The sequence below is a fragment of the Macaca nemestrina genome, chromosome 12 (genome assembly GCF_043159975.1).
Source record: "Macaca nemestrina isolate mMacNem1 chromosome 12, mMacNem.hap1, whole genome shotgun sequence".
NCBI classification, from domain to species: Eukaryota; Metazoa; Chordata; class Mammalia; order Primates; family Cercopithecidae; genus Macaca; species Macaca nemestrina.
This window is the reverse complement of record NC_092136.1, coordinates 37,117,552-37,133,461: the sequence shown is the minus strand read 5'-3', so window position 1 is coordinate 37,133,461 and position 15,910 is coordinate 37,117,552. Positions and strand designations below refer to the sequence as shown.

At 37.7% G+C, this 15,910-nt stretch overlaps 1 protein-coding gene across 1 annotated transcript in view; it reads left to right on the top strand.

Moving 5' to 3' along the window:
* LOC105471466 (methyltransferase 15, mitochondrial 12S rRNA N4-cytidine) overlaps positions 1 to 11,290 on the top strand; it is a 258,987-nt gene extending 247,697 nt beyond the window's left edge. Inside the window, exons 8-9 of the mRNA XM_071074945.1 lie at positions 9,809 to 9,911; positions 11,176 to 11,290. Of these exons, the coding sequence (XP_070931046.1) occupies positions 9,809 to 9,911; positions 11,176 to 11,275 (203 nt within the window). The 3' untranslated portion in view covers positions 11,276 to 11,290. The remainder of the gene's footprint in view (positions 1 to 9,808; positions 9,912 to 11,175) is intronic.
* The last annotated feature ends 4,620 nt before the right edge of the window (positions 11,291 to 15,910 follow it).

Genomic DNA, 15,910 nt, shown 5'->3' with positions numbered 1-15,910 from the left:
CAATAGCCATGCACTTTGACTTCCATGACATAGTTTTCTCCAAATGCTCTCTCTGGGAAGACCAAGCACCATTTAGGTCTCCATGACATATTAATGCATACATTCACATTATTAAGAATACTAATATTCAGAGACATGGATGACTATATAACAGTAATTATGAGATAATAACCTGTCTGAATGAGCCATATCTTCCTGGAAGTAAGATTCTTAATATTTTTAAAGCCATGGTTCCTGAACCTTTGAAAAATCTAATTGAAAGGACAGGCTCACTGATGAAAACAGCACATGCACACTAATTGTGTTTATAATATCAAGAGGTTTATGAAAACTCTTCAGTTCTATCATGGGCTCCAGTCCAATAACTCCTGTACTAGAGAAACTTCTCTCAATTCAAGTCACATTTCCCACATGTGACTCAGTGATATGTCAACGAGCAAAGGCTAAGATTTCTGCCTTTTAACCTCATCTGGTTTTCATACCTGGGTGCTTCAAGCTCCATACACTGTCTTGGAGGATTTCCATCTTGTCATCAATTAACATGGCCAGTGTCCCTGCAAAGCTAAGCTGGACCCTCACAGAAATTTTGTGCTGGGCACAAAGAATGGAAGAGATTAAGTGATGTCAGGATTTGAATAGACTGAATATTCTAGACTAATGCGGTCTAATATAAATATAATGCACGCCACAAATTTTAGCCACGTTGTAATTTTACATGTTTGAGAAGCTACATTGAGAAAAGTAAAATGAAACAGGTGAAATAAATTTTAATAGTATAGTCTGTTTAATATATTCAATTTTTTTTTCAGCATGTAATCAATATAAAAATGGAATGTTTATATTCTTTTTTTGTTCAAGGGTTCAATATCCAGTGTTTATATTACACTTACAGCACATCTCATTTTGGACTACATTTTAATAACTCAATCACTACAGGTATATCTGGCTTTCTTAAAGAAATAATCCATTTTTCACCTTTTGAAAATAATTCCACTCCCCCACCATAAGTATCTGGCAATAAATGAATAGTTTATCTTTTCTTTTTTTGTTGTTGTCATTGTTATAGTTGAGACAGAGTCTCACTCTGTCACCCAGGCTGGAGTGCAATGACGTGATCTCAGCCTACTGCAACCTCCACCTCCCAGGTTCAAACGATTCTTTTGTCTCAGCCTCCTGAGTAGCTGGGACTACAGACGTGCACCACAACGCCCGGCTAAATTTTTGTATTTTTCGTAGAGATGGGGTTTCACCATGTGGGCCAGGCTGGTCTCGAACTCCTGACCTCAGGTGATCCGCCCGCCTCCGTCTCCTAAATTGCTGGGATTACAGATGTGAGCCACTGCACCCTGCCTAGTTTATCTTTTCTAACTCAGCATAGTCATATGTAATTTTGGGAAATACGATTCTAGCTTGAAGAAAAAGGAGTATAATACTTTGCTGCATTACACATGGAATAAGATGGAATCTGTGTTCTCTGAACTGCAATGCAGCAACCCTGACCTATGAAGAAGCTGCATCTTTTCATTCCTTTTCTCTAAAGGACCAGTGGATTTGGTGCACCTACAAGACAGCCTTTAAAATAAAATGACCAAAGCAGACCTTTGTACCCACATCCAAAATCAAGAAAACTCATAGCAACATCCTCTAAAAATTGCTTCAGGCTGACCACACCAGGATTGCTTTTCAGATTAGAATTAAAAGATGAGTGTCTATTCTGCATAAATCAGTGCATTCCTGACCAGGAACAAGTAACCGCAGCATATATGAGGCCAGGAATGACATTTATAATGAAAGCTATTAAATGATTATTTTCTAAAACATAGAAATTCTTCACCGCCTTCATCACACAAAAAATATTGCTACACTATTCAGATATAGTAGAGCATTTAACAGAGTAGTCTTGAAGACCAAATGTCAAAGCTATCACTCATATGCAGCAGCTATTTTAAAGACACATCTTTAGCATGATTCTTCAGTTAAGCTACCTCTTATATGCATCTCATTTTTGGAATAACAATTTTCTTGCCATTGAATGAAAATATGTTCTGAAATTTAGGCACCAGTTTTTTACCCAAATAAATGCTCTGTTGTGTTTTTAAATGGAATCATTTGGAACAGACACATTATCTTTTGAGGAAAGGGCACATTGTTAAGTTTTTTTGAATCCGCACTGGGCATCTTCAATCTGTTTCTCAGAGTTAAAAAAAGTTCCCAACGCTAGCAGTTAATAAATGTAAATAAAAATTTTTTAAATGTAGCTACCATATTACAGTGTTAATTGCATTACTCACCAAAAATGCAATGAGTCATATTTTATGGGTGTTTTTTATGCAATTTGGAGGACTTTTTAGGCACTTGATAAAGAAGGAAGATACTCCAAACCTGATAAAATGAGTCTAGCAAGACCATTTCTTTAATGGGGTTTAGAACATTTGCAATTAAGAATAAGTTAAAGCAACTTGAAATTTTGTTATGGATTTATAGTCTTTTCAACTTCATCAGAATCACAACAAAATTTGTTGATTTCAATTTTATCAACCTTTTCAAAATCAAAAATACTTTTCTGTGCAACAATAACAACATTTAAGAAGAAATGTGTCTTCCTACTAAATAGAAGTCAAATTTATTTTCCTATTTTTATTTAGGGCATATGTAGTTACTAACCAGCATGTGTTTTGTGTACAACAACTTGTGTTCCATAATACATCAAGTAACTCCAGAGAAAAGAGAATTATGTATTATTGAGGTTAGCCTCCACAGGTGCACCAAAGACTAAAAACAGAAGACTAACCATATTAAGCAAAGCAAAATGATAGACTCTCCCAGATTAGATGTCCGTGTTTACTAACCACAGATTGACAAATGTAGTCACGGCTCAACGCAAAAATGTCTATGACTCTTGTAACTAAGAGGAAATTAATACTTAAATAAGAACAAAGGTGAAATACGAAATATTTGCATTTAAACTCTTTCACACATTTCCCTGGAATTTCCTTCACCTCTTCTTCTAAAAGATGTGGTGGTGTACCCAGTAGTCATTCAGGAGCAGGTTGTTCAGTTTCCATGTAGTTGAGCAGTTTTGAGTGAGTTTCTTAATCCTGAGTTCTAGTTTGATTGCACTGTGGTCTGAGAGACAGTTTGTTAGAATTTCTGTTCTTTTACATTTGCTGAGGAGTGCTTAACTTCCAACTATGTGGTCAATTTTGGAGCAAGTGTGAAGTGCTGAGAAGAATGTATATTCTGTTGCTTTGGGGTGGAGAGTTCTGTAGATGTCTATTAGGTCCACATGGTGCAGAGTTGAGTTCAATTCCTGGATATCCTTGTTAACTTTCTGTCTCGTTGATCTGTCTAATGTTGACAGTGGGGTGTTAAAGTCTCCCATTATTATTGTGTGGGAATCTAAGTCTCTTTGTAGGTCTCTAAGGACTTGCTTTATGAATCTTGGTACTCCTGTATTTGGTGCATGTATATTTAGGATTGTTGTATTGATCCCTTTACCATTGTGTAATGGCCTTTTTTGTCTCTTTTGATCTTTGTGGATTTAAAGTCTGTTTTATCAGAGACTAAGATTGCAACCCCTGCCTTTTTTTGTTTTCCATTGTATTGGTAGCTCTTCCTTCATCCCTTTATTTTGAGCCCATGTGTGTATGCACGTGAAATGATTCTTCGGAATACAGCACACTGATGGGTCTTGACTCTTTTATATATATATATATATTTTTTTTTTATTATACTTTAACTTCTAGGGTACATGTGCATAACGTGCAGGTTTGTTACATATGTATACTTGTGCCATGTTGCTGTGCTGCACCCATCAACTCGTCAGCACCCATCAACTCGTCATTTACATCAGGTATAACTCCCAATGCAATTCCTCCCCCCTCCCCCCTTCCCCCTCCCCATGATAGGCCCCGGTGTGTGATGTTCCCCTTCCCGAGTCCAAGTGATCTCATTGTTCAGTTCCCACCTATGAGTGAGAACATGCGGTGTTTGGTTTTCTGTTCTTGTGATAGTTTGCTAAGAATGATGGTTTCCAGCTGCATCCATGTCCCTACAAAGGACACAAACTCATCCTTTTTTATGGCTACATAGTATTCCATGGTGTATATGTGCCACATTTTCTTCATCCAGTCTGTCACTGATGGACATTTGGGTTGATTCCAAGTCTTTGCTATTGTGAATAGTGTCGCAATAAACATACGTGTGCATGTCTCTTTATAGCAGCATGATTTATAATCATTTGGGTATATACCCAGTAATGGGATGACTGGGTCATATGGTACATCTAGTTCTAGATCCTTGAGGAATTGCCATACTGTTTTCCATAATGGTTGAAGTAGTTTACAATCCCACCAACAGTGTAAAAGTGTTCCTATTTCTCCACATCCTCTCCAGCACCTGTTGTTTCCTGACTTTTTAATGATCGCCATTCTAACTGGTGTGAGATGGTATCTCATTGTGGTTTTGATTTGCATTTCTCTGATGGCCAGTGATGATGAGCATTTTTTCATGTGTCTGTTGGCTGTATGAATGTCTTCTTTTGAGAACTGTCTGTTCATATCCTTTGCCCACTTTTTGATGGGGTTGTTTGTTTTTTTCTTGTAAATTTGTTTGAGTTCTTTGTAGGTTCTGGATATTAGCCCTTTGTCAGATGAGTAGATTGCAAAAATTTTCTCCCATTCTGTAGGTTGCCTGTTCACTCTGATGGTAGTTTCTTTTGCTGTGCAGAAGCTCTTTAGTTTAATGAGATCCCATTTGTCAATTTTGGCTTTTGCTGCCGTTGCTTTTGGTGTTTTAGACATGAAGTCTTTGCCCATGCCTATGTCCTGAATGGTACTACCTAGGTTTTCCTCTAGGATTTTTATGGTATTAGGTCTAACATTTAAGTCTCTAATCCATCTTGAATTAATTTTCATATAAGGAGTAAGGCAAGGATCCAGTTTCAGCTTTCTACTTATGGCTAGCCAATTTTCCCAGCACCATTTATTCAATAGGGAATCCTTTCCCCATTTCTTGTTTTTGTCAGGTTTGTCAAAGATCAGATGGCTGTAGATGTGTGGTCTTATTTCTGAGGACTCGGTTCTGTTCCATTGGTCTATATCTCTGTTTTGGTACCAGTACCATGCTGTTTTGGTTACTGTAGCCTTGTAGTATAGTTTGAAGTCAGGTAGCGTGATGCCTCCAGCTTTGTTTTTTTGACTTAGGATTGTCTTGGAGATGCGGGCTCTTTTTTGGTTCCATATGAACTTTAAAGCAGTTTTTTCCAATTCTGTGAAGAAACTCGTTGGTAGCTTGATGGGGATGGCATTGAATCTATAAATAACCTTGCGCAGTATGGCCATTTTCACCATATTGATTCTTCCTATCCATGAGCATGGTATGTTCTTCCATTTAACTAACAAGCAAAATAATCAGTTAATATCATAATGGCAGGATCAAGTTCACACATAACAATATTAACCTTAAAAGTAAATGGACTAAACGCTCCAATTAAAAGACACAGACTGGCAAATTGGATAAAGAGTCAAGACCCATCAGTCTGCTGTATTCAGGAGACCCATCTCACACGCAGAGACATACATAGGCTCAAAATAAAGGGATGGAGGAAGATATAACAAGCAAATGGAGAACAAAAAAAAGCAAGGGTTGCAATCCTAGTCTCTGATAAAACAGACTTTAAACCATCAAAGATCAAAAGACACAAAGAAGGCCATTACATAATGGTAAAAGGATCAATTCAACAAGAAGAGCTAACTATCCTAAATATATATGCACCCAATACAGGAGCACCCAGATTCATAAAGCAAGTCCTTACAGACTTACAAAGAGACTTAGACTCCCATACAATAATAATGGGAGACTTCAACACTCCACTGTCAACATTAGATAGATCAAAGAGACAGAAAGTTAACAAGGATATCCAGGAATTGAATTCATCTCTGCAGCAAGCAGACCTAATAGACATCTATAGAACTCTCCACCCCAAATTAACAGAATATACATTCTTCTCAGCACCACATCGCACTTATTCCAAAATTGACCACATAATTGGAAGTAAAGCACTCCTCAGCAAATGTACAAGAACAGAAATTGTAACAAACTGTCTCTGAGACCACAGTGCAATGAAACTAGAACTCAGGACTAAGAAACTCAATCAAAACTGCTCAACTACATGGGTCTTGACTCTTTATCCACTTTGCCAGTCTGTGTCTTTTAATGAGAGCATTTAGCCCATTTACAGTTAAGGTTAATTTTGCTATGTGTGAACTTGATCCTGTCATTATGATGTTAGCTGGTTATTTTGCTTGTTAGTTGATGCAGTTTCTTCCTAGCATCAATGGTCTTTACAATTTGGCATGTTTTTGCAGTGGCTGGTACCAGTTGTCCCTTTCCATGTTTAGTGCTTCCTTCAGGACCTCTTGTGTGGCAGGCCTGGTGATAACAAAATCTTGCAGCAATTGCTTGTCTGTAATGAAATGAAGGCAGAAATAAAGATGTTCTTTGAAACCAATGAGAACAAAGACACAACATACCAGAATCTCTGGGACACATTTAAAGCTGTGTGTAGAGGGGAATTTATGACTCTAAATGCCCACAAGAGAAAGCAGGAAAGATCTAAAATTGACACCCTAACATCACAATTAAAAGAACCAGAGAAGCAAGACCAAACACATTCAAAAGCTAGCACAAGGCAAGGAATAACTAAGATCAGAGCAGAACTGAAGGAGATAGAGACACAAAAACCCTTCAAAAAAATCAATGAATCCAAGAGATGGTGTTTTGAAAAGATCAACAAAATTGATAGACCACTAGCAAGACTAATAAAGAAGAAAGAGAGAAGAATCAAATAGATGCAATAAAAAATGATAAAGGGGATATCACCACCGATCCCACAGAAATACAAACTACCCTCAGAGAATACTATAACACCTCTATGCAAATAAACTAGAAAACCTAGAAGAAATGGATGAATTCCTGGACACATACACTCTCCCAAGACAAACCAGGAAGAAGTTGAGTCCCTGAATAGACCAATAACAGGCTCTGAAATTGAGGCAATAATTAATAGCCTACCAACCAAAAAAAGTCCAGGACCAGACAGATTCACAGCTGACTTCTACCAGAGGTACAAGAATAAGGTGGTACAATTCCTTCTGAAACTATTCCAATCAACAGAAAAAGAGGAAATCCTCCCTAACTCATTTTATGAGGCCAGCATCATCCTAATACCAAAGCCTGGCAGAGACACAACAAAAAAAGAGAATTTTAGACCAATATCCCTGATGAACATTGATGCAAAAATCCTCCATAAAACACTGGCAAACCAAATCCAGCAGCACATCAAAAAGCTTATCCACCATGATCAAGTGGGCTTCATCCCTGGGATGCAAGGCTGGTTCAACATACGCAAATAAATAAACGTAATCCAGCATATAAACAGAACCAAAGGTAAAAACCACATGATTATCTCAATATATTCAGAGAAGGCCATTGACAAAATTCAACAGCCCTTCATGCTAAAAACTCAATAAATTTGATATTGATGGGACATATCTCAAAATAATATGAATTGTTTATGACAAACCCATAGCCAATATCATACTAAATGGGCAAAAACTGGAAGCATTTCCTTTGAAAACTGGCACAAGACAGGGATGCCCTCTCTCACCACTCCTATTCAACATAGTGTTGGAAGTTCTGCCAGGGCAATCAGAGAGGAGAAAGAAATAAACGGTATTCGATAAGGAAAAGAGGAAGTCAAATTGTCCCTGTTTGCAGATGACATGATTGTATATTTAGAAAACCCCATCGTCTCAGCCCCAAATCTGCTTAGGCTGATGAGCAACTTCAACAAAGACTCAGGATACAAAATCAATGTGCAAAAATCACAGGCATTCTTATACACCAATAACAGACAAATAGAGAGCCAACTTATGAGTGAACTTCCATTCACAATTGCTTCAAAGAGAATAAAATACCTAGGAATCCAACTTACAAGGGATGTGACGGACCTCTTCAAGGAGAACTGGAAACCACTGCTCAACAAAATAAAAGAAGAAACAAAGAAATGGAAGAACATTCCATGCTTATGGATAGGAAGAATCAATATTGTGAAAATGGTCATACTGCCCAAGATAATTTATAGGTTCAATGCCATTCCCATCAAGCTACCAATTACTTTCTTCACAGAATTAAAAAAAAAAAAAAAAAAAAAAAAAAAACTACTTTAAAGTTCATATGGAACCAAAAAAGAGCCCACATTGCCAAGATAATCCTAAACCAAAAGAACAAAGCTGGAGGCATCACGCTACCTGACTTCAAACTATACTACAAGGCTACGGTAACAAAAACAGCATGGTACTGCTACCAAAGCAGAGATATAGACCAATGGGACAGAACAGAGTCCTCAGAAATAATACCACACATCTACAACAATCTGATCTTTGACAAACCTGACAAAAACAAGAAATGGGGAAAGGATTCCCTATTTAATAAATGGTGCTGGGAAAACTGGCTAGCCATATGTAGAAAGCTGAAACTGGATCCCTTCCTTACACCTTATACAAAAATTAATTCAAGATGGATTAGAGTCTTAAATGTTAGACCTAATACCATAAAAACCATAGGAGAAAACCTAGGCAATAACATTCAGGACACAGGCATGGGCAAGGACTTCATGTCTAAAACACCAAAAGCAATAGCAACAAAAGCCAAAATTGACAGATAGGATCTAATTAAACTAAAGAGCTTCTGCACAGCAAAAGAAACTCCCATTAGAGTGGAACAGGCAACCTACAGAATGGGAGAAAAGTTTTGCAATCTACTCATCTGACAAAAGACTAATATCCAGAACCTACAAAGAACTCAAACAAATTTAGGAGAAAAAAGAAACCCTTCGAAAAGTGGGCAAAGGATATGAACAGACACTTCTCAAAAGAAGACATTTATGCAACCAACAGACACATGAAAAAATGCTCATCATCATTGGCCATCAGAGAAATGCAAATCAAAACCACAATGAGATACCATCTCACACCAGTTAGAATGGCAATCATTAACAAGTCAGGAAACAACAGGTGCTGGAGAGTATGTGGAGAAATAGGAACACTTTTACACTGTTGATGAGACTGTAAACTAGTTCAACCATTGTGGAAGGCAGTGTAGCGATTTCTCAAGGATCTAGAACTAGAAATACCATTTGACCCAGTCATCCCATTACTGGGTATATACCCAAATGATTATAAATCATGCTGCTATAAAGACACATGCACACGTATGTTTATTGTGGCACTATTCTCAATAGCAAAGACTTGGAACCAACCCAAATGTCCATCAATGATAGACTGGATTAAGAAAATGTGGCACATATACACCATGGAATACTATGCAGCCATAAAAAAGGATGAGTTCATGTCCTTTGTAGGGACGTGGATGAAGCTGGAAACCATCATTCTTAGCAAACTATCACAAGAACAGAAAACCAAACACCGCATGTTCTCACTCATAGATGTGAATTGAACAATGAGAACACTCGAACATAGGATGGGGAACATCACACACCGGGGCCTGTCATGGGGTCGGGAGAGTGGGGAGGGGTAGAATTAGGAGATATAGCTAATGTAAATGACGAGTTAATGAGTGCAGCACACCATGATGGCACATGTATACGTATGTAACAAACCTGCCCACTGTGCACATGTACCCTAGAACTTAAAGTATAATAAATAAATAAATAAATAAATAAATAAATAAATAAATAAAATAAGTGGTGGTAATGAGAATGTGCTTTGTTTCCCTTCTATTGCAGACAGCATAATGGACCAACGGTACCTGCTACTGCACTTTGAAGTCCAGTCTTGTGTTGCCACTGAGGCCTACCAAGGGGTAGTTCCTACCAATGATAAAGTGAGGTAGGAATAGTAAGGCAGCCTGATTCTTGGGAGAGAAGGGGACTACTCTGTCATTTACTTTGGCTGAAGGATTCATGAATGGTTTTGCTGAACATACGACCCAACCATCTTTACCTTTCATCTTCACTTGGGGTCAGACTTACATTACAATCTCATGACTCTTCCAGCCCTCTCCAGCTCCTGTCATATATTCTTTCATGCATGCATTTCTCTTAATAAACTGCCTCTGTATTCAATCCTGACTGGGCATCTGCTTCTCAGACATGGACTAACCCATCAACTCTAATGTCTTTTCCAACTCCTCCAGGATTAATCACTCAATTTCTGCGTACTCATTTTACTGTGCAAAATACAGAGGAAAGTGATCCTTCATAATTTGGCTCCAGCCCATCTCCCTGGCTGCAGCTACTATCTTTCTATGCTTTCTAGGCACCGAACTCACTATAGTACCCAGAATTCCACACCTTTGAAAATGCTGTCTCCTGTGCCTAGAATGACTTCCTCTCTAAGTTATGACAACTGCTTCATTTTATATATCTAAATTATCTCTAAGCCTTTCCTAACATCTCTAAGCAGAATTTAGACAGTGTTCTCTTCTTGAACCGATACTTTAGCATTTTTGAAGATCGGCCAGTTGTGTTTCAACATATCCTTCAATTTGAGTTTGTCAGTGGTTCCTCATGATTAGACCCAGGTTATGAGGTTTTGATCAGACTGTCACACTTGCTATTTTATTTTCATTACCATCCTATCAGATTGCACATGATATCTATGTGTCCCATTACTGATGGTGTTTGTTTCGATCACTTGATTAAGATTACGTCCACCAAGTTTCTCTACTTCTTGTTCCCTTTGTAATTGACAAATATTTTGAATGGAGATACTTTGAGACTATGTAAAACTCTCTTTCTTTACCTCATTTTGACCTACTAGTTTTAGTATCTGTTGAAGTTTTTTGCTTGGGTTAATTATTATTATGTTTATTGCCAAATGGTGAATTTTTAAAACAATATTCCTTCCACATCTTATTGGAAGCTTTCTGTTGTGTGGAAGAGCTTACTCTTCTACCCATTTATTTAATTTGTTCTTCTTATTTTAAGACAGGGTCTCACCCTGTCACTCAGGCTGGAGTGCAGAGGTGCAATCATGGCTTATTGCAGCCTCAGCCTCCTGGACTCAAGCGATCTTCTCACCTCAGCCTCCCAAGTAGCAGGGACTACAGGTGCATACCACCATGCTCGGCTAGTTACTTTATTTTTTGTAGATTCTGGAGTCTCACTATGTTGCCCAGGCTAGTCTCGAACTTCTGGACTCAAGTTACACTCCCTCCTCAGCCTCCCAAAGTGCTGGAATTACAGGCATGAGCAACCACTGCACCTGGTCTATCCATTTATGTATGTATGTATATATGTATTTGTTTATTTATATCAATGGGGTACTAGATTATTCAATGGGTTATAATTTGTTCTTTTAGCATTATTTTAATGTTTCATTTGTACTTTGGTCACTGGGAGCCAGTTCCTTCAAGCTTGCTTTTGTGTTCTTTTAATATGTCCGCATTCTTTGAGTATTTTCTTTCTTTCTATTATGAAAGGTGTTCCAGGCTCATCACATTCTCAGCTGCAGCCTTGGATTCAGGCATTTCTTCAAGGAGTCTTTGTTCATTTAAGTATTTCAAACGAAGATATGAGCATTAGGTGATCATTACTACTGGAGTACCATTACTCTTAGGCTTTTTCTGCAGATAACTAGGAACCACATACATTTGTATTTATATTTATCTCTATATACATCTACAACTAAAACTAATAGCTCACTCTGGTACCTTCAGTTTTAATCTAGTATTGGTTGGGTTTATTATTCCTTTATCTTTTCCTTAATTGTAACTCCCTTTCCAATAGTAAAAAACCTTGTTCTCATTATTCGCAATATATTTATTATCTGCTCAATCTCCTTGGGTGTGGCCAATCTTCTGATAGTGCTGGGCCACCACACTCTTGGCAAGCGGACTTGCCCTGTGTTCAGATTAGCCTCCTCTGCACAGGTCTGCCTTCCTTATCTGAGCAGCCTACCTTTTCCGGCCTCACATAGGGCTATTTGACAATGGAAGGCAAGATACTAATTTATTGCCTAAATAAAGGAAAGGGAAGAAGAAGATATAGAGCTACTAACATGTCTTTATTCTTTTTTACTTGCTTACTAATTTGTTTTAAAAAGAGAAAGCAGGTATCAGGTTTAGAGCCTTCTCTAAGGAGTAGTATCTAGAATTTAATAACACTATTTGCTTTAATTGTGAGTATCTTTAGTTACTTGATCAGTTTATTTACCTTAAATATATTTTAATTGCAGAAAAAATTAAATTATTTAATCTGCCCATTTCTTAAACACATAATTCAATGAGTTTTAACAAGTATATTTTCCACATTGAGATTTAGAACATTTTCATCTCCCCAGAAAGTCCTGGTCAATCTCCATCTTTTGTGGGCAGCTACTGTTCTGATTTGTGTCAGAATTGCTTTTGCTTTCTTTGTAAATATTTTTAGAAAAAAAAGTTAATAAAAAAATTAAATAAAATTACAAATGGTAACAATAATGTGAGGAGTATAGAATTGCACAGAAGGTGTTACATAAATGATGAGAGTTGGGCACAATGACTTGTTTCATGGATGTCTTACAGAGTTTTTCTCTTTCCCTTAAAAATATTTCTGTTGCTAAAGTGGAGATAGCCACCCATATTAGACATGCTATTAAATAAAAGCTCTGGCCTTTCCTCTCTACTCTTTCCATATATACTTTTCTTTTAAGCACTATTTATATACCTTCTATATGCTATGTGCTCTAGGGCCTGTAGAAAAATAAGAAACAGTTCCTGTATCCAAAAGAGAGATGGCCACCATAATCTGATCTATGGGAATATTTACAAATCTGGGCCACAAATTCTTGTTGCTTCCTTATGGATGATGGCCAAAATTCACAAATCCATTGATTTGCAAGAGGATAATTTGAGAGGAATTTGAAGGAAATGAGAAAAAGGAAGAGCAAAGAGGGTAGAATTCCTATTTCACAATTTGAATGTGGTTTTTAAATAAACAAAAATAGTTTTACTACAAAATTACATCTGGCATTAACAAAACAAAAAGGCCACCCATACTCTACAATTTGAGCACGTTAACTACTGAATCAATCCAAGTAAAGTAAAACAATTGTTCCTCTAATGGAAAAATCAAGTTATAAACAAAATTACTTTGGGTTGAGGACTTTTGGATAAGAGCCTGGTCTTTCTAAATTTTAATACACTCCTTTTTCTCTACTTGTTTTTGACTTCTTGTCTTTTTATGGGCAAGCACCTGACCCCAAATAGGGAATTCATTTTGTACTGCAGTTGGCACATTGTGAAAAGGGATAAATATAATTCAAAAATTGATGCTATCAATAGGTATTCACTCACTGAGCACTATAAGGCAAAAATCTCTGTCCCCAAGAGCTTCTGCTGTATTGGGGAATTTTGTAAAGCAGAAATGACAAACTCCCACATAGACATTCTTTGCCTTAACTATTAAAATATATTTATGCTATGTCACTGGTTACCAAGCAACTTTTCAGAGCAAAGATCTCTCACTCTCCCATATCGTACCCGAATTTGAGAAGTTTATCCAGTGGGAAAGTAGAATGAGCTCCATTAATTTCTCCCTAGAGAGTAGGGCAATAGCAGCAGGGTCTACTTTACTTGTAAACTAAATGGAATTTGAGATAGATTGCTTAAAGCCATGAATTTTTAAAAATTATTATTATTATTTTTTAAGACGGAATCTTGCTCCGTTGTCAGGCTGGAGTGAAGTGGCTCAATCTCAGCTCACTGCAGCCTTCACTTCCCAGGTTCGAGCTATTCTCCTGCCTCAGCCTCCTGAGTAGCTGGGACTGTAGGCACGCGCCACCATGCCCGGCTAATTTTTGTGTTTTTAATAGATACGGAGTTTCACCATGTTGCCCAGACTGGTCTCAAACTCCTGAGCTCAGGCAATCCAATCCACCCACCTCAGCCTCTTGAAGTGCTAGGATTATAGGTGTGAGCCACTGCACCTGGCCCAAAGCTATGAATTTAGAAACAATTATTTATCAACACAAACAAGGAGCATAAACTTCTGGAATCTTCTTTTTAGCTCCCTGCCCCATGTCTCTATAGCAATATCTGCTTCACTGGGAAGTCAATGAGTTAATTCATGTGAGAAAGTGTTTTATAAACCTTGCCATACTATCCAAGTGAAAGGTTGTACACAATTCCATGAGTCTGAACAGCTTGCTGCCCATGCCCTAGTATGATACATGTGTCTTTGCATTTGAGTATAAATTAAGTGTAAACTTAAGGCAATTTAAGTATGACAAGAACAACATTCACCAGTCATGTGTAATGATGAAATAAGATGTGGCAGGAAATTTACAACTGAGCAAAATCATAGGGAGTATTGACATGTCTTAAATAAAGAAAGCTTATGGCTAGGAAGGCTTTAAAGCCAAAGCTTACAAGTTTAAGTTTTGCAGCTTTACTGTTTAAGTTTTATAAACATAGATAGGCGGTTCACTTTGCCTGAAACCATGAAGCAAATCATTTACCCATTCTGCCTTAATTTCCCCCAATCAGGTATCATAGTTACAAAGGTGAAAACAGGCACTGTAGAAAAAAAATTGTCAGGCAAGTGTATACAGTATAGGTATTGTGATTCTGGGTAATGTAACTTATTATTCTGTATACCTTAAATCTACTTACTTTTTTTGCAGGTTGCATTGGAGAATCTAAAGTCTTTTGGAGATGTCCCAAGGCTTAACCTGCACCTCTTCACACCATAGGCAAGAAAATTCTGTCTGACCTTTCTGCTGGGAAGAGGGTATGTTTAGGCAAAAATGAGTGACCCATGAAATCAGCCACCAACATGGCTGTGTCACTTTGGTGCTCCCACAACAACTTGAAGCATTTTTCATATTAAACTTAATAGCCGACCTGTCTACCCCCTAGTCTGTGAGATCCTTCAGGGAAAGACTTTCCCTCATGTTTTACTCACCTCTATCACTCTAACAACTAGGGCAGGAGAGTAGGGGAGCCACTCAGTAAATATTTGTGAACCTGAATATGAATAGAGGGCACTCAAGGAACAGCAAAGGCTTAGAAGTATCATAAACTTCATGTGCCCAGGATGGAAAGAACAAAATTTAGTGCAGACATTTTTACATAGTGAGTCAAATGTGAAACATTTTTCAACCACAAAATATTATATACATTCCTCTTCCTCTTCCCATCCCAAAGTTTCACCTTATTCCTGCTCCTTGCCCTGTCTTTGAACTCTTCTATCTCAGAATCGGATTTCTCCCAGTACCTCAGCCCTTCCTTTCCCTCACCCCAATCTTCACCCCACCGCCAAGGGTCATGGATGTATTGAGGTCAAGATGAGGTGAAGCTCATTGAGGGAGGAAAGATAATTGGGCATCCAGGCAACAGCAAAAACTGACAGCTCAATGGTTCGATGTTTACAGTAAAATATCCTAGAATCAAAATGGTCACATCAAAATATGTATTCATAGAACAATGGCCTAGTTTATAATATCAGTTGCATGATATGGAAAAGCAGGAGAAAAGGCTAAAGTGTTAAGAGACAGTCAGGTATGAGTCTAGAAATTTTGCCAAGCATCAGTAGGAAAACAGGCTTTTGAGCAGTAAAATTAGAACATCACTATGAAAGCAGGATTTAAGTGTCATACAGCCATATTCAGCCTAACTTAGAAAAGAAAAGCCCAAATTCTGGGGCTCCAGTTAGAAGATTACTGCAGCTCTTCAGAGTGAGGTAATGTGAGGCCTAAAGGAGAAGAGCCCCAGAAGTATGAATGGGGGTGATGACCAACTGCGCTTGGCAGATAGCAAAAGGCTCAAAAAGTTGACCGTTTTTGATCATAAATGCCTGGAAGAATATCTTACCTATTGACAAGGAGCCATTTTGAAGGGAAGAATG